This window comes from Glycine soja, chromosome 2, assembly GCF_004193775.1.
Source record: "Glycine soja cultivar W05 chromosome 2, ASM419377v2, whole genome shotgun sequence".
Classification (NCBI taxonomy): domain Eukaryota; kingdom Viridiplantae; phylum Streptophyta; class Magnoliopsida; order Fabales; family Fabaceae; genus Glycine; species Glycine soja.
This window is the reverse complement of record NC_041003.1, coordinates 6,319,426-6,342,998: the sequence shown is the minus strand read 5'-3', so window position 1 is coordinate 6,342,998 and position 23,573 is coordinate 6,319,426. Positions and strand designations below refer to the sequence as shown.

Sequence of the window (23,573 nt, the reverse complement as noted above, 5' to 3'; positions counted from 1 at the left end):
GAAATCAGCTAGAATAACTTATCGAAACCAGAAAAAAGAAAGAAAAAAAACCACAAACAGTAGCAACTCCTTGCTTCCACCTCCATTATTTGTAAGAGAAAATTATGATTCGTGGGCTGCAAAAATGAGAACTTGTATGAGAGCTCAAAGTCAGGAAATTGGTGGAAAATTAAAGCAATTTAGCTCCTTTACTAAAGAACCCAACAATGGTTTAAAAATTGGAGCCTACAAGGTATGTTTTAGTTGCTGGAATTGGATGAGTTAAAGATGATAGAGGAAAATAATTTGGCAACTTGTCGATAGACCAAGCCATAAAAAGGCGATTGGTGGGTTTTAATAACTAATCTCAATCCTGATGGTTCTATAAACAAACTTAAGGTCAGATCAGTGATAAAAGATTATTCTCAACATGGTATTAATTTTTTGCTCAAATAATTTAGGCCATTTTATTTTACTGTTTAAATTATTATTTTATTTTAGTATCTCACATTTTTTATATTCGATTTTAATATTTATCGTTAGTAAGAATCTGTTAAGTGATTTAAAGTAGATGATATTACACTTTGTTAATGTGTCACCTTACTATTAAGTGATTTATAATTAATAATTTGATATTTCATTAGTATATTACATCATCGTTTAATAATAAATTAAATCAGAAATAAATTTCATGACATATTTCTAACGAAAAATAATATAAATATAGACACAAATCAGTTAAATTTGGTGCAATTTACTACATCATAATCTTGGATGAAAAATTACATGATTCTTTTATATATTCCAAGTTAATGTTTTGAACGATAAAAGAATTTAATTAGATATTTTCCGATTGCAATACAGCCCAAAGGGAGAGTAGGCCCAAGAGGGTGCAGAAGACACCAGCATATCTCTTGCCCGACAGTACTATCACAATTATAACAAACTAGCATGTTTCCATTATTCTATTATTTGCAATTCTGTTATCATTGTTATCTTTTTCTTTATGGATCATGAGTGTCAAGCCTTATCCGTTGTATGATCACTGTAAATATACCATGGAAAGGAAATAAGAAACAGAGAAGAATTATCAAATATAGGTTAGTGTAGTTAGCTAGTCCTCTATTCTTAACAATTTGATTCGACCTGCTTCTAACCTGTCGGAAGCATGACTAATCCCCACCTTTGTACGTGGCATCCTATCTACCCAATCATCCACCACCACCCATATCTGCACTTATTATACTCCCCACAGGTCTCATTCCTTCCGTTTCACCACCCTTCACCTTTTTCCCTGTCGGAACCTTTGTCTTCGACCATACCCGCTCACATCAGTCACGAGACCACCATGGACTGCCTTGAAGAGGCACTGTCCCACCTCACCCAGACCATTTCCACCAATTCGATTTTCATCCAATCCCTGTAATTTGATAACTACCCAATCCGAGTTCATAGACACTTCTATATATCGTGACAATAAATCCATGTAGTGCCATCTATATAATTAACATATACAAAAATAATAAATGTAAGTTAATTATTCACTTAATTATTTAAGCTTTAGGTATTCTTTGATGGTTGATCAAGTGCACTCTTCGTTTTATTAATTCACTTCTCTTTGAATTTTCAACACAAAAAGATGGTAGTAATTCTCAATCTTAGCGGAAAGCCTCACATACAAGAAACAAAAAAACAAATTAAACAATCTCATTCATATGTTGCCACTTTGACATGGACAAAACGATACAAATTGTGTGATGGCATAATAAAACGTGGTAACAGTAAAAAGGTGGCATGAAAAAGGTGGTGAAAATGAAATGTGAAATCAAAAAGTGAACACAGTTCTAAAAATTATGACAATCAAAAAGTGAATAAGAATTGGGACACCACAATAGTCACACAAGTGAAAGTGAAACAAGTAACGATGAATAAGTTGCATTGTAGGATTTGAATCCAAGACAATTTTGGTTAAATTAAAATAATTCAATGTGAGTTGAGTCACATATTTGATGGTTGATGATGATCACTTTAAATTTTGATGAACATTTTTTGAATCTATAGCCTATGCGTGGGGACGTGGGGCACCCACATTTTTGCTGATACACCTAATAGTTTTCTAAAATATCATTGGGTATTTTTTGTTATAAATAGCAGATTAGCTTCTTTATTTTTGCAATGCTTTTTTTTTTTTCATAAAACCACACTTCCTTAGTGTAATTTGCCTCTGTTAGTGTCCTTTTGTGAGTGTTTGTTATCGTCGGGGGTTTACGTGCGTTGTTTACAGATATACGGTGAAAGTTCGGTTGTTTTTCATCACCGAAGAAGAAGAGGTGCATATTAAAAAAAATTCAAAACATACGGAATGACAATTCGTATGTTTTGAATTTTTAAAAAATATATATTTTTTTTTAGAATTTTTTTATACATTTAATTTATTTACAAAATTTGATAATTAAACAAATTTGATATTTAATTGAATGTTGAATTTAGATGTTTATTACAATAATTAATAATTAAACAAATTTGATATTTAATTGAATGATGTATTTGTATATTTATTACAATGATTGAAAATTAAACAAATATAATATTTAATTAAATGATGCATTTAAATATTTATTACAACAGTTGATAATTAAATAAATTTTGTATTTTTTTACATATGTAAATTTTTATTAAACCTATGATTTTTATTTACAATTTATATATGTTAATAAATTAATTATTAAATAAAAATTAATTATCACAAAATTTATTATGTAAATTTACATGTGTATTAAATATTCGTTAAAAATTTTAGTATTATATTAAATGATATTAATTATTTTATATTATAATTAATCTGTTAACTCAATAGATAGAATGTAAAATATGAAAGTTACAAATTCGATTCATGCTTGAATCATTAATTAATCGTATTGACTTACGAAAAAACTGAAATTTGGCATGTTATGCGGGTATACTAATAAAAATGTTAGCAGTTCCCGTGGAGACGTTACAGTGTGAAGTCGGTCAGTCAGTAGTTATGTGGCGTTCTATGATTCAGTGTGAAACAGTTGACGGCACCGCCACTTCGTTGTGATTAAAGTGTTGCTTCCACAAAACTTGTGGCCAATTAAATTTATTCTTAAGAATGTAATTTTGGTTTGAGATTAATTTCAAAAGTATAAAAGTTTGTGCTAAATATGTTTTAGGTCTTTGTTGAGTAAGAAAATTTAATATTGAAAGTCGACTCGATATATTTTTTATTTATAGGAAAGCCTTATAAGCAGGACAGCGTAAAGAAAATGAGGATAGTTTGAGTGGAAAAGTGGTTTTTGTTGATAGACATCTAAGAGTAGCTTTGAAGAATTAACAATCTGTTTTCGATTGTTGAAAGGGTATTTATTGATGGATGTATGTTCAAAGGGTTATCTGGTAAAGTGAGATTGGTAAATTGAATTGACGAATAGTAACAATTATGATTTGATAATAAAGCAAGGGATACGTGTCAAGCTCTCGACAAAGCGGTTATTTCTTGAAAGACACATGCTTTAAGCATTTTATTTTTCTGTTATTTTTAGCTTACTATAAATAAGCAACTCTTGGTCATTTTTATTCCTACTAAACGCACATTTACCTCCTGTAGCGGGTAAAATTAATGGTTGATCGGTGTAGATGCCGCCGTAGGCAAGGTTAACATCTTATCAAGTTAAGAAAAACATTTTGGTAATTTTTCTCTTGTTTCAAAAATAATAAAATTTGTTTTAAATAATAAATTTTTCTGTATATAAATAAAATATTTTTAAAATTTTGAATAATAAAGTTTTAAAAATATACGTAGTAAAGGTATTTTTATTAAAAAAGGATTTCTAAAAAATAAAATATAATATAGTTAAACAATTTCTATTAAAACAAAATATAAAATCTTTAATTTTCAAAAATATGTGTAAATCTCTTCCAAAATTTTTATAACCAAATAACTATATTTTTGATCATTTTTTAAAATCATAATAACCATAATTTATGGTTAAGAAGAATTATATCTTCCAATCTTGTCTTATCAAAAGCCCCACACAAACCTAAAAATATACTCTATAATGATTTCCTTTAAATTAAAAAATGCTACCTGATAAACTTAATTATTGTGTTTTTGAATTACCATAATTAAGATTTTCAACTCTCTAATTAACCTTTAAGCGATTATAAGATTGATTTTTAGTTCGAGAGTTAATTCAAAATGTAATCCCACTTTTCTCTCTAAAAATTTTGAATTCAATTTTTTGTCCACAAACTCAACATATATTATTAAACTTGATTATCGTTTGTTGAATACTGGCCTTTTATTACTTATGCTTAGAATATTAATTGTTGGCAAGCTAATCATTCATTCCTAAACCAATGATGAAATGGTGCACTTTGTCTCAGCCACCCCCACCCATGACTTTCTTCACTCTAAATATGGATATTGTCATTTCTGAACCACCAACTTATTTTTTATTATTATAATTTCTCTTTTCTTAAAATAAACTTTTTATGAATTTTTCTTCGCACTGTTTTTTAAGAAGAAAAAGTTTGCTTAGTCGGCACTCCTAAGGCTAAAATGCTCATCCTTGCAATATATTCTCTCTTTCTATAATCATTAAAGAAGAAAAACCAGGAAAAGGAGCTTCTCGATTGAGAAATGCTTCTTTGTCCGTTACTCTCTAGCAGACAAACTATTGTTTTTACGTATATTGTATAACTATTTTTGTAGTTATAAAATCCATATATAAAAATATGAATAGAACAAATAATAAAAAATAAAATATATTGTAAAACAATATATCAGTAATATAATATGTTCTCACACAGTACAAAGACTTATTAGGATCACTAATAGTATAATGAGTAATTTTTCTAGAGTTGGATAAAATTATTCCGAGTAATTTATTCTAAATATTTAATTTAATGTAACTACATACATAAAATTTAAACTTAAAATCATTATAAGATAACCAAGTGAATAAATATAAAATATTAATAAGCTGAAGTTACAAGGGTTAATTATTAAGCTATTATCCGAATTCAATTCTTACGAAAATAATTATTGATCAAATTTTATTTATCTTTCCATTCAATTTTAAATTTTCATAATCTCTTCCCTTAATGAAATAAATGATTAAAACAAAATAAACTATTATTAAATATTTAGTTTAAACATCATTGTCATTACAAAATAAAGTACCAAATATAGAATGAATGCTTAAAAAAGAAAAACATAGGTTAAATCTCTTAAATAAATCTAAGTAAATATTGGGATATGTTTTTGATGATTTTCATTATTATATAAATTCACGTCAATTGGCCAAAAATAACGCGGAAAAAATATTTAACAAAAAAAAATGTGTAAAGAGGCGTTTTAAGGTGTGAAGAAAGATTCTTAGATATATAGACTAAAAAAATATCACATTTATTTGTTGTTTACAAGTTTTGTAAAAACATTTTAAGAAATATAAAATAGGCAAATTTAGATGAAGTTTTGTATTTTCTGAAGGAAAAAACATATTATCTACAATAACTATTCATTCTCGCATTTTTTCATCACATTTATTTTTAAATTTTTTAAAATTAAATTGTAACATTTGATTCTTAATTTTATAAATGGATGATTTTAATTTCATGATAATAGTTATGATTATTAGAGATGTTAAATTAATTATAAATTAAATAAAATTATTAATGATTAAAAAATTAACAAAAGACTAACAAAAGAGATACAAGAGACGGAGAAAAAAAGGAAAAACACAATTGTAGTGAATTAAAATTAATAGTTTTTTATTAAATTTTTAATAATTAATAGTTTTAATTAATTTATAATTAACTTAATTGATCAAAATTAATTTTTAATAATATATCAGCAGAATCAAAATTATTAATCTATAAAATTAAAAGACTAAATATTATAATTAAAATCTAAAGGATGAAAATAAATTTAAAAAATTAGAAAAATGAAAATTATAATTTATTTTTTAAATTAAATAATTTTTTCCCTTAAAATTCTTAATGATAATCATACTTATCAAACATAATGTTACTAAAAATATAATTGTAATATTGTAAAGCTTAAAAGAAGAAACGCCTGACAAGTTAAACAGGGGAACCGCCAAGGCATTTGGGGCCACAACTTTTTGGCCGCCTGCTTGTGTGTGTTGGCAGTGTTCTCAGCCACGTTTTCGGATTCGTCTACTTTTAAGTTCATAAAATAATATGCACACTATTCATTTCCATTTTAAAATATAAATCATGGATAACGTAAACCAATAGCACCATTAACAATTGCTCGCAAAAAGTATACATACTTTTGCAAATATATATTACAATTCTTCTGTCAAAAAATAAAAAAAATTACAATTCTACCATACCGATAATTGTATGTCATATTGATTGATTATATAAGCTATTAATTAACACACACAATGAAAAGCCTATGACAGGATGCATATTCATCACTTTTGTCCGGTGACAGAATCCAATTTCGTAGTGAGAATAAATAAGCAACTATTTGTTTTGAGTAAATATTCTTTATTTTTATTTCAATTTTTTAGATTTGAAAAGTATATTTGGTTTGAGAATATATTTTCATTTTTTAGAAAATAAAATATTAAAATATAATTTAATCATTTTCAATAAATATTCATAAAGTAATATTTTTTAATAGTAACAAAAAAGAAGAAGACTCAACAAAGTCCAAATCAAATATGTTTTGAGCGAACCATCGCGGAGCGATTAGAAAATCTTGCCTATAGCGAGTAGATCTTTTTTGGGTGAGGCAAATATTTTTTAGGTTAAATTATAATTTTAAATTCACAATTTTAATTTTAAATTAAAATATTTAATTTTCTTGTTTTTATAATAAAATATTTTAATTTTTTAATATAAATTAAATTCATGATCTTTTATTCATAAAGAATATAATAAATTATTAAAATACATGTTTATTTAATTAATTATATTAATATTATTTTTTAGTATCATTAGTTAAGAGTTATTAATTTTTTTAAAATTATCAAAATTTATAAATTAAAAAATATTTAATATATAATTTTTTTTAATTTATAAATTTTGATAATTTTTTTTTAAAAATATAACTCTTGAGTAATGTTACATAAAAAATAATGCTAATATAGTTAATTAAACAAAAAAAATATCTTAATAATTTATTATTTTATTTATGAATAAAGTATTATGAGTTTAATTTCTATTAATAAATATTTTATTTTTTTAGTTTATTTATTCTTTTTTCACATAAATATCATAAGATAATTAAATGTCTTGATTTAAAAATAAAAAAACCAAAATAATGAATTTAAAATTACAAAAATAATAAAATTAAAATTTAACCAGCTTCTTAATTTGTCATTTCAAATGTGAATTAGACATCAAATTTGTTATCTTATAATCCAAATCAAGTATGTATACGTAGGTAGTAGGAAGCATATATTTAATATATAGAGAAATAAAGTAAGCATATTAAATGAGTGTTTTTTATTGTGAAAAATGAAAACTATAATTATAAACAATTACATCTTATTTGAAGTCAAAATTAAAAGAAAAAATGTATATGACTTTTTAAAGTGATTATACGACTACCAAATAATTTTTAATCTTAACTTTCATAGAAGTATAACTAAGATTTAAAAATTTTACATTCTTAAAATGAGATTTGTTATCACTTGATATAACTCATTTTGTAAGTATAAATTTTAGGAAATATATGCATATAATATATAGTCCAACTAGCTTATAAACTATTAAAGTGTTTTATCACATATACACACATTTTGCCATTTTTTTGTTTTCTTATAAATTCAACTACTTAACTGATTTAACCTGTCCTTAGTCTTGTAAAACATGTTTAGTTTAACGTTTAACACTGTTTAATCCAAGTTAAGCGGAAGCAATAAATTATAACTTCATATTATTATTTTTTATACATATTTTGACGTGAAAAATATCTTTGAACACGTCCAAAATATGCAATCAAACACTCTTAATTATTTAGTTCAAATTATAGAGCTTCAAAATTAATTAAAACTGACTCACTTTAAAGGGTCTTGTGAAAAGTCCTACTTAAGACTTAAGTGTATTAAGATCCACTTTAACGAGAATTTTGCTTATATACCTTAAAAAAAAGTCACGTTAAAATTCAATTTCCCTTGGACCGGGAAAAAAAACCGCTAATGTCTTGAAACTTTTCAAACGGTTTCTACGCAACTGTGTACTGTAGAGCACAGCATATCACTTTGTTTTTTCTAAAGCAGCTTGCTTTCCCACGTCTGTGATGATTTCTACCCCAAATTGACTCATAGAGAACTTTAAATTAAATTTAAAGGATGACTCTTTTAATTATCATATATCTCTTCAAGTTAATTTTTTTATCCATAAAAATTAAAACAATAACAAAAAATTTATAGTATTCATACACCTTATTCAATCAATTCAATTAGAACATTTTTTATATTCAAACATAAATTGAAATATATAAATATAAATAATCTATAAATTATATTATGAATAAAATATTAAATAATTGTATCTATTTGGAATGTCCATTTCACTAGTTTTCTATTTTTAAAAATTAGAAAAGCAAATATCATTTTAATGTAAGCTCAAGATTTGAGATAACTTACCAAAATAACGGATAACTTATAAATAAAAGAGATATATTATTCTTACAACAAATTTTTACAATACTTTTTTATATAAAAAAATTCTATTTTTGTACTACATGATATAATTTATCTTATCTAGTTTTCTTCCATCGAGTAAAAAAGAAATGATCTTATCTAATACTTTTCTCTCTTCTCTATCATGTTCTAATATACAAAAATAATGAGCAGATATATTTTCCCTATATAAAATAAATAATCACACTATGAATAATGAATCGAATCATCCAACTCAACATTTCTTGTTCTTTAATCCGATTATTTCGTTAGTTAGACAATGATTATTGTAATTAGACAATGATTTAGTTCTTTTTTACTGTAATTAGAATTTTTTTTGGTACTGAAGAAAAAAACGATTTGTTCTGTCTCACAAATAAAATAAAATAGAAACTTGAAGTAAAAAAATTAATGTCTAACTTGGTAAACTTAGAAGTGAAGAAGAAAACTGATCCCTTGAAACTAAGGGAAGTAGACAAAAACCAAGCCAAGTAAGATAGATTCATTCTTTCTAGATAGAACAAAATGACAAAACAAACAAAGATACAAATGTATTTAAGGGAGTGGTAGGGAGGTGGTGGTGTAGTAAAAGTGAGGTCAAGGTCGGTGAAAGCGAGACTCAAACCAAAAAGTTTATTGCTATTAATATATGGCTTTGTTTTCCAGTGTCAAATTGCATTATTACAATAATCAAATGCACTAACCACACTCCATCACCCCCATATATACCCCTTCTCCTCTCACACTAATTAACACACTCATCAAAAAACCCTTCTTTCTTTCAGGTTCATTACTTGATCAGTGTCAAAAGGGTAGTTGCAAATTGCAATGGCTAAGCATGATGTTGAGGGTGGTTCCTTCTCAGCAAAGGACTACCATGATCCTCCTCCAGCACCTTTGATTGATGCTGAGGAACTCACACAGTGGTCCTTCTACAGGGCTTTGATTGCTGAATTCATTGCCACATTACTTTTCCTTTACATCACAGTGCTCACTGTGATTGGTTACAAGAGCCAGAGTGATGTCAAGGCCGGGGGTGATGTGTGTGGTGGAGTTGGCATTCTTGGCATTGCTTGGGCCTTTGGTGGCATGATCTTCATCCTTGTTTACTGCACTGCTGGAATCTCCGGTGTGTTATCACTTTTCAATCTCATAGACACCCTTTTAATTTGCTTGCGTGGACTTCAATCTCTTTTGTTGGATTGGCTTGGTTTCCTTTCTATATTCTGATTTCTTAGCATCCAAAGAGGGAAAGTTGCTTTCTTAGAACTCTAATTTAAGGTTTTAAATTGCAGTCGCGCTGTTATGGTTTCATCGCAATGCCGGAAATTGCAGACAAATATGGCCAATGTGGCAATGTGGTTGCAATTGACCAAAATTATGGTCGCAGACTGTTTTTTAAAATCATAGATTGTTGTAGAAATATCAAGCATACCCCCATTTAGACAATTAGCATTCTCGGTTTGGTTTTGAGTGCTTATGAAATGATATAATGGTGTTCGTCAAATTTAACTGGCCTTTCATGTTTAATAATTCCCCTTTTCTCTCAAGTTTCTAAGCCTCCAAACTGAGGAAGCTGGTGCATTTGTGCTTCTTTTCTTGGTTGGAAGTAAACAAATATCCATGGCTTGATTTGTTTGCAAATTTTGGTTTCCTATTCTGAAAACTGTAATTTTTCTATCCAATGTAGGGGGTCACATAAACCCAGCAGTGACATTTGGGCTCTTCTTGGCTCGCAAGGTATCTTTGATTAGAGCCATAATGTACATGGTGGCTCAATGCTTGGGAGCCATATGTGGAGTTGGGTTGGTTAAGGCATTCCAAAAGGCATACTACAACAGGTATGGTGGTGGAGCCAATGAACTCAGTGAAGGGTACAGCACAGGTGTTGGATTGGGTGCTGAGATTATTGGAACCTTCGTTTTGGTCTACACTGTCTTCTCTGCAACTGACCCCAAGAGGAATGCTAGAGATTCTCATGTGCCGGTATGAACTCAATCATTTTTATAGCCTTCTTTTGAAAAATACATCGTTACATTAACTGTAGAGGAAAATGTTGCTTGCATAAGTTGTGCTGAAAGCAATGATTATATGGAATTGTACATACTAAGTTCATATTGTATTGCCTTCGAAAAGAAAAGTTCATATTGTATTGCCATATATGATGCCTAGGAGTGAATCCATGCTTGCTTAAAAGCAGGGTAGGTCTTTCAGGTTTTCAATAGAAGATTGAGTTCCTTGAGATTATATTAGACTAGTTATTGATAAAGAAAAAAGTTGAGTGGAAGTGACTTAACTATAGTCAGATATCTAATCTTCATGCATCTACCTATGCTTTCTAAATGAAATTAGCTAGAGTGGGATTAATGTAATTAAGAAGCTGTACGTGCTTCCACTCAATATTTTTTTTTTGTTTGAAATGATAAAGTTTACAGCCTATGATAATATGAAGTTTCCATTTTCATAAAAAATTTGGCACAGTCAACATATATGCATGTTATTATTATTAATAATAATAGTTATAGAAGCTTTATTTTTAATAATCATTTCAAAATGAAGTGAACTAGTCCATCCTTCATGAACAGTTGAAGATCTTAGTCAGTTGGATTTCCTTTTGATGTTTGAATCTAAATCCTTCTTTTCACTACTTTATCTAGAGACTTCATTTGCAATAATATTGAGTAGATCAGGCTGCATTCAACGTAGATGAAAATTTTCACTTTTCTTGCTTGGCTTTCCTTTTTGTCCACTACTTGTTTGATTGTCTTGTCCTCAAAACAAGAAAGTGAGTAAACTTTTCCTGTGGGCATTTTTCATTTCTTAATGGTTACATTACATTTTTCATTCATCTAGGCATCCTATAGTGGTGAGCCTATCACTTTCTTTCACCAAAATTACCAAGTACATATTTTTTTTTTATTGAAGTGACTTGTTACCATATGCTTGAGAAATATGGGACCATTAGGCCAATTACCATATATGACTCTGTGGTGGTATTTGATTTTCACAGCCTTATCACACCAATCTCATCTAATTTAGTTTTCCTCTGCATCTTTTTGCCTTAGAAGCAAAATGTATCTTTGTTGATATGGAACTTTAAGGCCTAAAATAAAGTGTTCAGAACAGCGTCATTCATGCTAAATGCCATTTTCTCCAAGCTGGCAAATCTCGTGAGAGTTTCCAGCATCTTCCTTATTTATCATTATCAGCTTTAGGTTCCTCCAAACACTCTCTCAAATTCCCCAAATCAATAAAGAAAGGAAACCATGCCCCTCACATGGGGCATGCCCCATCTGCCCCTAGTGCTTACTGTTTTTCAATTCCATTTTTTTTTTGCCTTTAATAATAATTAACAAGGTTTTCAAAATGGTCAGCAACGGCAATTTTGGCCGTAATGTTTAGGTTTTTGGAGATTTTGTGATCATGATTGCATTTGCGTTGGCCACAATTTCCTGTAACATGAAGAATCACGACAAAACTACAACTGCAGTTACAATTTAAAATGTTGATGATTAATTCTGATTTGAATGTTTGGAATAAATTCGTATCCACAATTATTGTTTTAATTCAACCACATGACATGAGTTTCTTATTGTGCTTTTGTTCTGTACTTGAAGGTTTTGGCACCACTTCCAATTGGCTTTGCTGTGTTCATGGTTCACTTGGCAACCATCCCAGTAACAGGCACTGGCATTAACCCTGCTAGGAGCCTAGGAGCTGCTGTCATGTACAACCAACAGAAGGCCTGGGATGACCATGTGAGTTAACTGTTTTGTGTTTTCTATATTCAACAACTTGCTAGTTTTATACTATAATCAAATTTATAATTTGGCCATGTCATGTAACAAAGTATAACAATAAAATAGATGACACATTTGTCTGAGATGTTTCTTATGATTGTTTGTTCAGTGGATCTTTTGGGTTGGACCATTTATTGGAGCAGCCATTGCAGCCTTCTACCACCAATTTATCTTGAGAGCAGGTGCTGCTAAGGCTCTTGGATCATTCAGGAGCAACCCCACTATTTGAGTCAATTTCCTCTTCATAATCATGGGTTTCAAAAAGGAGATAATTGGAAGCAAAATGACTTGATATTGTAAGAATAATAATGTTATTAATAATGGCAATTGCTTGTGCTTTTATTGCAAGCTTTTCTTTGATCCTATGTAGATTAAAGGTTCTTTCAAGACAAGAGCCTTTGGTAAATACCCTTTAGTATTTTCAAGCACTTTCCTTTCTTCAGTGTGTGTTCTTTTCTTTTAGGTAATTAATCTCTTCTACTCAATGTATTCATGAAAAAAAAAATTATATAATATCCATGCTTTTACTCAAAACGTCTCTATTTGGCATTTTTTCTTAACTGCATTTGAGTGTTAATTATTTATCACTTATCAACAAATGCGAAACAGCTAACATGGCAAATTGGCAATAGGTCAAAAACAAAATGAACAAGGGGACAAAGAAATCCCTGCAAAAAATGAAAGGAAAGATATGTAACGGTCTTTGATGTAATCAGCATAAGAATAAGACAGTGTTACAGTGTACTAGTACTAATTGATTAAACACAACTACAGTACACAAGTGTATGACAAACGGTAAAGTTACTTACGTAAACATTTTAAATACGGACACTTTTTCGTCGAAAAAAACCAAAAGTACGGACCATTTGGCCACAGCGCACATGGATGTCGTTGAGGAAATTAAGAATAGTAAAAGGTGGAAACAAGGGTGATAAGGTGATCCTGTTACGTAAGGTTGTCACTGCCAGGTTGGATAGAGAAAATCTGACCTCTGTTTTTTTTTTTTTTTTATCCTTGTTGGCTAGAATCTTAGGGCTGACCCTTGTTTAGTACCTGAGCTGGACGAAAATAATTTGATAAGGCTATTTTCCTTCTGCTAAATCATATAACTTCTCTTAGCATTAATCATCTTATTTACTTTTATATTTATATTTTTTTTATCATTAATACGGTGTATAATTGTTAACAAATAATCATAAGACGTGATATCCTTAACAAATAATCTTATTCTTTATATATATATATATATATATATATATATATATATTTAAAGATTTGATTTTCAACTCTTTTTTTTTGTATGAAAAAATATTTTTATAATTTTTTATATTACATCACTCACTATATTTTGCGCTTTTCTCTTTTCGTTTTCTATCTTTTTCATTGCACGAATAATTGTAGAAAAGAGTTATAATTACAACATATAAATTCTTTATGTTAACTTCCTAATAATTCCATCCAAACAAATCCGGTACCCCTCCTATGACCTCCCCTTTAACATAGGTTTTAATGGAAAGTCCCACTTGTTGGGTGTCAATTTCATCTTTTCCCTATATATTTAGTATAAGCCCCACCCTTCTTAATATAGAGGTGAGTGAGGGTGAGGCCATGGAAAGTGTCAACCTACAGCCTATGACCATTGCATAGCCCCTTTGGTTATTCACAAAATTTAGCAACTTGGTCCTTCCTTACCAACCTTTAAGGTATTGCTATTGGCACTACCTAATTTGCTATTGATACTACCCACATGTGTGCCTTTTGTGGTATTCTGAAATTGCCCCATGGCACAAACCAAATCGGGAATGTGTTTCCATTTTGAAAATGATTCCGTTATTAATTTTTCACCCCCATTTATAAAACGGAAACATGTTTTTGTTATATACCTGTACAACATAAATATGATTTTGTTGTGTATCAAATTCAACACACCATGAAATCATGATTCCGTTGTGTAAAACAAATTACTAGGTTGAGTGGTATGAGGGAGACAAGAGAGAAGAAAAGAGGTGGAGAAGTGATGGAAGAAATGAGAGACGAAGGGAGACCAAGGGAGAAGGGTTGGATGTGTAGGAAAAAGGGAGAAGGGTAGAATGGTAAAAAAGGGAGAGGTTCCCCAACCTTTATTACAAGCCACTTGGTTTTTGGGCCCAAACCTATACAATAACAACTTCGTCTCAAAGACCACAAACCTCTATAAGTATGATTGTCTAGAGAGATTTTCATATTTGAAACCTCAATGTATGATTCTTGAGTGTTTCGGAGTAAATAACACAAATTAAGTAAACGAGTTAAAATTCATTGTACTGTTCGCGCATCAATGAATTTTTGTTGAGCTATGTTCAACTTCAAAACACATGGAATTAGACCAAATTTCCATTGGGATTTGTTCAACTAAAGCTACTCCTTGTTTCTGTATAAGTATTCGCCAAACAAAAAAAGCTTTGAATCATAAAAAATGGTGGGATATAGGTTGAACTATGTAATGGAGAAGACAAGAGATTTTTATTTCAAGAAAAAAATGTTTGGAAGTTAGAAGACAAAAATTGAAAAATAAAACAAATTAATTAAAAGTTCTAAGCACAAATTTTACTAATAAGTATATTTTTTATTAAAAGGGTATATATTGTCATATATAAACAAATATATTGTATTGAATACAGTCAATACAAATAAAATATACTCAAAATAATAATAAAACTATTTTAGTGTTTTTATTAAATATTTTATTATAATTATTTTATATAATTTACCTAAAGTAATAATGTTATTACTATTTTTATTTAAAAATGATCTATTATATTTACTTTTATCAATATAAAATAAATATTATACATTCGTGTAAATTCAATGCACAATGGAGGCTGTAGAATTTTTTTTCTCAAAGTATACGAATTACAAACATAAATTTTCCTTAAATTTATGATTATAATAAAATTAAATTTTGATTTTACTTTTATGAAAAGTTATATTTAAACACCCCCAAAAGGTATATATAATCTTGAGAGAGATAAGAAGAGAAATGAGAGAAATATTTAAGAGAGAGATGAAGAGAAATTGAGAGTGTTAATGGGGTGTTGATATAATTGAAATATTTGAGTTTGATTTGAAGAAATGAAATATATGTAAAAATAGAAAGAAATGAAATATTTGTCATAAAGTAAAGAAGAGGTTTGCACCAATTTTTAAACCAAACACTAGCTAAATATCATAACTCTTGTTATCTATCTCTGACTTTTCTACTCTTCCAACCTCAACTCAAGCTCCGAGTCCAACTACTAGGCTATTAGCAATAGCGCATAGAGAGAGAATCAAAATTCAAAACCCGAAATTGATATAATTTATCAACTTCAATTGAGACATGCATCTATGGCCGACAAAGAATCTCCGAGATTCCTTCAAGGATTCATACCTCAAAAGGCTCGAATGGAACTACCAGAGAATGAAAGCGGAAAAGAACCAACAACAATCCTCGACGGAACAGAAACTTCTGGAAAACGAAAACCAGGATCATGGCAACAATAACAACGGTGACGCACCCAACCTCCTCAATTGCGAAGCTGGCTCGGTCTCTTCCCTGTTCCAGGAATTGTTGTTGGTTCTCTCCTGCTGCTACTGCTGCTTTTGCTGTGGTGGTAAGTAACTAACTAACTATCTCTCTAGTAAGTAATAACCCCTTTTGATTCTTGGTTTATTTAGTTTTTCATTCTTTGTTTTGTTTTTTGTTTGGTAGGAGGGGGATCGCTGTTTTGTTTCAATTGGGTTCATGGACTGCTTGTGAAAAGTGTTGTTTTTTTGTGGGAATTTTTATCTGGGGTGGGGTAATAGGTGTTGACATTGATGGTTTAACGTTTTCTAGGTCTAGTGTGGTCGTTCTTCTGGATGAAATGGAATTGGTGAATTTTGATTAGGATTAAACTAAGAGTCTAAGATGCGGTTTTTTAGGTGATTTTGGTTGTGTTTTCTAATCAAAGTTAGAGTTTTTTAGCTTGGTAACTTATGTTGACCTTAAAATGCAAACCTTTATTACGAGGGTTACTTGAAGTGGAAGTGTGGAACTTCAATTCTTATTTGAAAATAGTAGTAAAGCTCCTAAGGAACTGCATCAAAGTTTTTTTTTTTTTTCCTTTTGATTACCTATCAAGTTTGTTTTAGTTTTAACTTTTGATGTTTGCTCATGTATGGTCAATTGAGGAGTTTATACACTCCTATTATTTGGGAATTGGATCAATAAATGTATAGTGGTTCTAGCTATTTGGGAATTGTTCAGTGTTGATTACACAAGGAAGTATTTCTTGTGATTTTATTTTATTTTTGTTGGTTCTCCCTTGTATTGTTTGAGCTGGAAGTTAGATAAGAAAAAGGGAAAAAAGGGATTGATTCATGGATTGCTGAAATTGAGTTGGAGGAAGGGATAACATCAACATGTGCTGTATAAATTCCAGAGCTTAATATTCAAACAGTGCTACTGTGCTTTAGAAGCTTTTCTAGAAGATTTTCTGGTCGTAAAAGCCTAATGACCATTGTGGATTTTTGTTGGGAGAACTTTTAAAACTTATGTAAATTTAAATATGCATAAACTTTGGAGAAAGAAACCATTGAGAAGTTTCTTCAAGAGAATCAGAGAGACATTTCTTGCACTCTTTCATTGCCTTGTGTCCCCTTTTGTCCTACCTTTCTCTCCCTCACTCTCTTGTTTTAGTTCAATTGAAGATGCCTACGATCTGTGGAGTCTGACTTAATCCTGCATAAGCTTCATTTTCACACTAGCTAGCTTATGTTTCACGCGGGCACTGCAGTTTCGTGATCTGTTGTTTTGCATGCAACTTTTTCTTTTATTTCAGCCTTTGTGTTGTGCACTTCAGCCTTTCTTTAAGAAGCTGCTACCTCTGTTTTGGAGTTTCACATTAGTATTCTGTTTGGTCCTCTCGCTTTCTTCGCTTGCTTTTCTTGGGAATTATATTTACCTCTTCTCTTGTCCTAAATCTAAGAAAAAATCTCTTTCACGGCTTTATGCTGATTTATGTTGTTTTAGGATTGAATTTAATATCAGTATTTGGTTTAGTTGATTTCAAAATTGAAATATTTTATTTTTGTTTTTTGTGGATGGGAGTTCTTTACCAAGTACTCATTTTCTTATATTTTGCTGTTAGGGGTTGAATATTTATTACTAATTCAATTGTAAATATATATAAGGCTTCTAAACACTTGATCTATGATTATATACATATGTGTGTGTTCTCATCTTTGCTGTTAATTTGTTCTATATATAAAAGGAGAACAAAATTGACCTTTTCTTTTGATTCCAATATGTACAGTTTAGCTTTCCTACTTCAAACTGCATTATCAATAATTTTATTCTGCATAATCAGCATGGTTAATTTGCCATTTTTCTTTTCCTTTGCTTTTTGAGGAGGGGCATAGTAGTTTGAAGGAATGTCAAGTGCATTGAGTTTGCTGTTTTTTTTTTAAGCTTTTTTTGTCTCATCTTAACTGTGTTTTTCTCTTGAAGCTTGTGTTGATGAGAAATAACGAGCTACATGATTGATGGCAGTGCTTCTATTCTGTCCTCGATGCTCTTGGTGACAATTTGTGCATAGTACAGTGATTAAGTTTTGTACATTTGGTTATTGATTTTCTTATAATTATTTAGATTTTAACATTATTATACAATTATTCTGTTATGTGATTCGTAAAGGGTACTAATAGACTGATTGATAGGATTTGTTTCCCCTTTATATTTTCTACAACAATGCCTTTTTTTATTGGTAGATTAGATTTTTATTTTCATGTTAAATGTCTTTTTATTGAAATAACATCAAGGACGAGCTCATAAACAACTTATCAACGACCTCATTCTTGATCACATGGATAATGTTGTAAGGTACAGTTATATATGCTACGAACTTGTGATTAAGGATTCTGAATAGGTAATTTTAAAGCGCATATATGAGGGGCGGAAAAATAACTAATCATGCTCTTCAGTTGATTCAAAATAAAGCATAAATAGCAAACTGTTCTTCAAAATTGTAATCAAACAAAGCCTTTCGAACTTCAGTAACATAGAATCACCAATGTTTTCCTTCTCCTATCAATAATTTAAATAATTTCATTATTTTTTTACAAGATTCTCACTATTTTCTCATCAACGTTTACTAGTATCTTTCTATTTACTTAAAAATACTAATCTTTCCTTATTAAATTTATCTTTTTTATCGAAAACAACACAAGAATTCTATCTTATAAAAGATATAATTTGCATTTTATTTGAGAACTATTTGTCACGAAGGGTGATTTGACTTATACGAATGATTTATTTATTTTTAAATAACCAAGTGATCGTTTGTATTTGACAGAAAATAACGGTGGTAACTATAAAAAATTGACCAATCAAAATCATTCATGTCCTTTTGTGCAGTTTATCTTTGTTTCAGCATTTCCTTTTTCATTTTCGTAAATCTTATTTACTACCTTATTCTTTACAAATGGTATTCATCCAATTCAATTATTTTCTATCCAGTTCAACATATTTTTATTTTTAACACATCTAAATATAATTTGAATATTTTAAAAAAATTGTGGTGCCTACACAATTCTATGTATATATATTTCTACCACAATTTCAGATACAAAAAATTAATAATTTTTATTGATTTTTTTGTTGGAATTTAAAAACATTGATAAAATTCTTTACATTGCCTTGCACTATTAATTTACAATGCTTGGAGCTTTCATGTGGCCAAGAAAATGAATAAATAAATACAAAGAGCCACATAAGAGCCACATAACTACAAATATTTCGAAGAACATATAAAGCTCCTTAAAGAATGCCTAGAGACATGCTTATTGCTTACCACATAAGTTCCTGAAAGGGTCAATTCTATCACCCGCTTTTAATGGAAATTTCAAATCAAACTTGCATTCTCTTTTACTTCCTTTAAGGTTCTACTTTTCAACCTTATGCGATGAGTTTTCTGTAGCATTTAAATGATCACTACCTCATTGTTGAGATAAAGTTGCAACTGGCTCTGTGTAGTGTATTTTTCTTGGAGAAATGGATGGGATTTTTGAATGTATTGATGGAAGATTTGAAGTGTCTTTAGCAGATTCTACCATGATGGGGATTGTGCACCATGCCATGAACAAAGCTCAAGAGAAGATGAAGCTGAAAACAGGAGTCATCGAGCAGTTGAATGAGATATCAAAGTTCTATGAGTTAGCAGTGATGCAACTTGAAGGTTGTCTAAGCATTGTTCATACAGAGACTGAAAGCAGCTTTCTTGAGAGCAACCATGAAGAGGTACTCAATGATTTGAGAAACATAAAAGATCGCCTTCAATAGTGTCTCAAGGAATCTGAATTAGCCATAGTAGAGAAGGACAAAGAGTTGGCAGAGAGATTAGAAAATGAGTTGCAACTTAGGCATGCTTTAGAGCTGAAAGAAAGACAATTGGTTTCTTTGGGTATCAGCCATGGGATTGAAACAAGTAGTCTCAATGCTGAGAATGATCAAACAACAAGAAAAGAGCACGACAATGGCGATGGCGATGGCGATGGCAATGTGTGCGAGTTGAGGACTAGTGTTGATCAATCAAAGCTTGAGGCACAACATGATATGTTAAGTGAGGTACAAAATAATGGTATTGGCAGGATAAAGGTTGAAGAGATGGGTTCTGACATAGACATACTAAAGCAGACTATGGATCTTGCTTTTGGGAAGATGCAATCTGCCCTTTTCTTGTGTGAGATGAGGCCAAAAGAGAGGGAATGGAAGTTGACAATTGAAAAGGATGTAATGTCTATATCAATTGGAAGCTTCATGAGGGATTTCCAAGAGAACATTGAAGTAAAAGTGAAGAGGGAGGAGAATCAGGTTGTCAAAGTTTGGAAGGACCATTACAAATTTGCTGCTTGAATTTTCCACTTTCCATGACACATATCCTGAGGATTCTGACTGTTCATCACTTTCTTCCCCAGCAAAACCTTCTTCACCGACAAAGCCTTCTTCTCCAGAAGGAAATCATGAAATACCTAACAGGTTCTCTCTGAAGATGGAGACAGATAAGTCACCTGAAGAAGAAGAAAATGAAGACGGGAGCAGCATGTATGTTGCTAAGTTGATAAAGAATCATGAATCTATTATTCGCCGAAAGAGTGAAGAACTGAATTTGAGTAAGCATGTAATATCACAAGAAAGAAAGGCCTCATACGTGAGGAGAAGAAAGGAACTAAATCGCATGAGAGAAAGAATCCATGTTGTCACTGAAAAATTGGGCAATTTTATACGCCGGAATGCTAAACTTATTGAATCTCTTTTCAACCAAAGATCTATTCATGATGCAGAACTGTTTCCTCGGAGGAAGTTATCAGAAGTAGATGAAATCCATACTATCAAGGATGTTGAAAGTCAGAGAAGAGCTGAAAAACAGGTAAAAGGAGTCTGTGATGCTAAAAATGAAAAACAGGACGAATTAATAGGGATGTCTCAAATGGAAAAGGAATATAACACAATGCAAAATTCAATATCAGAAAATGTGTGTGGTTCTGTTGATGATCAGGTAGAAGTGCTCGATAGTAAATCCTACAATTTTGACTTGGAGAAGAAAATACAGGAGTGTGTATATAAATACTACTTAAGGGAAGTAATCAGTGAGTGGAATGAGAACATAGAAATGCAAACAATTGAAAGGAAGAGTAGAGATGACATAAATTTGATTGTCTTGTCTGAGGCAGTTATGGATATCAGTGCAAATCAAGAATTTTCCTTAATCAAGGGACGAGGCAGTGAAGCTGAGGAAAGTTGCTTGCAATGCTTGACATGTAGTGACCAAGTAGATAAAATAAATAGCACCATAAATGAGGATATATGCATGCTTATCTTTAGGAAAACTGTTGATGAATTCAACAAAATAATGGTAGATTGAAATGCTGACAATGTCATAAGAGAACAGATACATTATATTGTCCTTGGTGAAACATTGAAAAATGTTGTCAATTATGCAAGTTTTGCTTCAACAGAGCGAGAAAACAGGATTCAGAATGATTTTCTAGGTCAGTTACAATTTATAACCATAGAAAACATTCTGAAGGAGGATGTGTGTATGGTTGTATTCAAAGCTATGGTTAAGGAATGGAAATTGGAGCTGGATAACTATTATATGGAAAATTACATCAGAGAGAATATAAACCAAGTTGTCATGGTTTGGACGTTGAATGATGCCTTTCTCTTGACCATAGAAGATAGTTGCTCTACCTCTACCATGATGTTAAATCAAGTTCGGAAAGTTCATGGAGAAGAGAACTTGAAAATTTTGTTGTTAGAGTCTCTACTTGGTTGTTTTGAAGCAGAGGAGAGTCTGATGCCAAGTGCAAAGTGTGAGATCAAGGAACAATGCAGGGAACTTGACTTGGGTTCGGAATGAGGAGACCTACATGAGCATGAAATATTTGAAGACTGGATAACTGCAGAAGAACAAACATTCTCTTCACTGACCAGCAAGGTAGTTAGGTATAAGCAAGGCACTTCTTAGGGAGTTAGGCACCAGCTTAGGGCACAGTTTTCGCGACTCGGAATGTTTTCATAATCAAATTTCTGCTAATGAAGAAGGTCAACTGAGGCTGTCTTCTTCTGCTTTCATGCCCCTTTTGAATCTTTTACTGACATTTGCTGAATTTGGGACAATGATATGCCAGAAATTTGAGATGATGACTGTGAGGTATTCCACCGATCAATATTTTTCATATTTTTTCCATTTACCAAAGAGGGGTCCTAACTTCTATTCAAGCAAACAATTTAATTGATCCTGGCCATGCTACGACATTTAGATGCCTAATACAAACAAGTTCCTGTCAAGACAATCTTGTACTTATTTCAAAAATACTACATTGATTGATGTGCCGCCAATGATGTAATAGTCACATAAGAGTCCAGAAAACGATTAAGTTGAGATACATAAGAATACATGTACTATGAACTATGAAGTAAGACACACTAATCTAATACTCAAATTAGAGCATAAACATATGCTTGTGTTAAAAAAACCAGACCTAACCGGTCAATCTGAACAGGAACCAATGGTCTGATCGAGTCAACCGAATAACCGGGGTTAATATGACCTGGACCAGATCATGCTTTTTATTATTTTACTTTTTACTCCCAAAGTTGTGCTGTAGTTGCCTCTGTGGGAAACGTGTAAAGCACTTACCTTAAACTACGTGAATGTGTTACTACACCTGTGTAGTAAATACGAAAATAATATACTGTCTATGGTAAAACTAGGCTAAAACCAACAAGGTTTAAACTTTTAGTAAATTATTGACCAGGTCATAAAGGTCAATTAGTATTGCTTGGTTCAACCAGTCACCTAATATTTTGACCGGATTAATCGCTAGTTGAGTTTTTAAAACTATGAACATGTATGATTCCTCAGCATGCCTATACTTGCATAGTTCTCAACAAGTGTTAGTTAAAAAGAACATTAAAAAAGTATAAATAACACAAAATACAAGGAACTATATTAATTCATCAGATTCATACAAAGGAATTCCCAAGAGCTTATCTAATCCTAAAACTGCAATGAAATTATCAAAACGTGGAGAAAATACAAGTGGATAAATAAAAAATGGCGATGGAGGATGGCGATTCCATAAATCTTCAAGCTCTTCTTCCAAGGACTAAATCTCTAAGGGAGAATGTAAGAAATTTTTATTTTTTTTGGTAATTAAGTGATGTAAGAATTAGCATTCAAATTAACTCGTTCTCTCGTATTTTGAAGTCATACATTGGGTATTTGTAGCAACTGGAGTGGATCCAATTAATCAAGTAATAACTTCTATTACAACAATCCGATCAAAGACGAGTGGATAAAAGACCCGAAGAGAGGTTGAATAATGATACTTGAAAAATAGTGTCCCTTTTATTTTTCCCTCAAGTTTTCGCTTGGATATCAAAAGTATGTTAAGAGTAATAAAATATTTTCTTGAACTTGGATATAAATAGTAAATAATACAATACAGCACGCACCAAATTTAGAATGAGAAGGTGATTCTTAATACTGATTTGTAATGGCATGAACAAGGGTTGGTGTGTGGTCTTCGTCAAGGGGCATGT

General features: G+C 30.6%; 2 protein-coding genes and 1 pseudogene across 3 annotated transcripts; all 3 read left to right on the top strand.

The window, feature by feature from the left end:
* Positions 1–9,370: 9,370 nt before the first annotated feature.
* On the top strand, positions 9,371–13,000 carry LOC114383687 (aquaporin PIP2-2-like). The gene is made up of 4 exons (XM_028343413.1): positions 9,371–9,795; positions 10,357–10,652; positions 12,284–12,424; positions 12,576–13,000. The coding sequence occupies exons 1-4, from the start codon at positions 9,495–9,497 to the stop codon at positions 12,693–12,695; spliced, it is 858 nt and encodes a 285-aa protein (XP_028199214.1). The 5' UTR covers positions 9,371–9,494; the 3' UTR covers positions 12,696–13,000.
* Positions 13,001–15,664: 2,664 nt separating this feature from the next.
* On the top strand, positions 15,665–18,300 carry LOC114383674. 2 transcript variants are annotated; one of them, XM_028343402.1, is made up of 2 exons: positions 15,665–16,098; positions 16,197–16,725. In XM_028343402.1, the coding sequence occupies exons 1-2, from the start codon at positions 15,825–15,827 to the stop codon at positions 16,286–16,288; spliced, it is 366 nt and encodes a 121-aa protein (XP_028199203.1). In that variant the 5' UTR covers positions 15,665–15,824; the 3' UTR covers positions 16,289–16,725. The 2 variants fall into 2 exon arrangements, 1 of the variants encoding a protein (XP_028199203.1); XR_003660570.1 differs by lacking the exon at positions 16,197–16,725 and adding an exon at positions 17,976–18,300 and having other exon boundaries at positions 15,667–16,098.
* Positions 18,301–19,152: 852 nt separating this feature from the next.
* On the top strand, positions 19,153–22,779 carry LOC114383666 (annotated as a pseudogene).
* Positions 22,780–23,573: the final 794 nt, after the last annotated feature.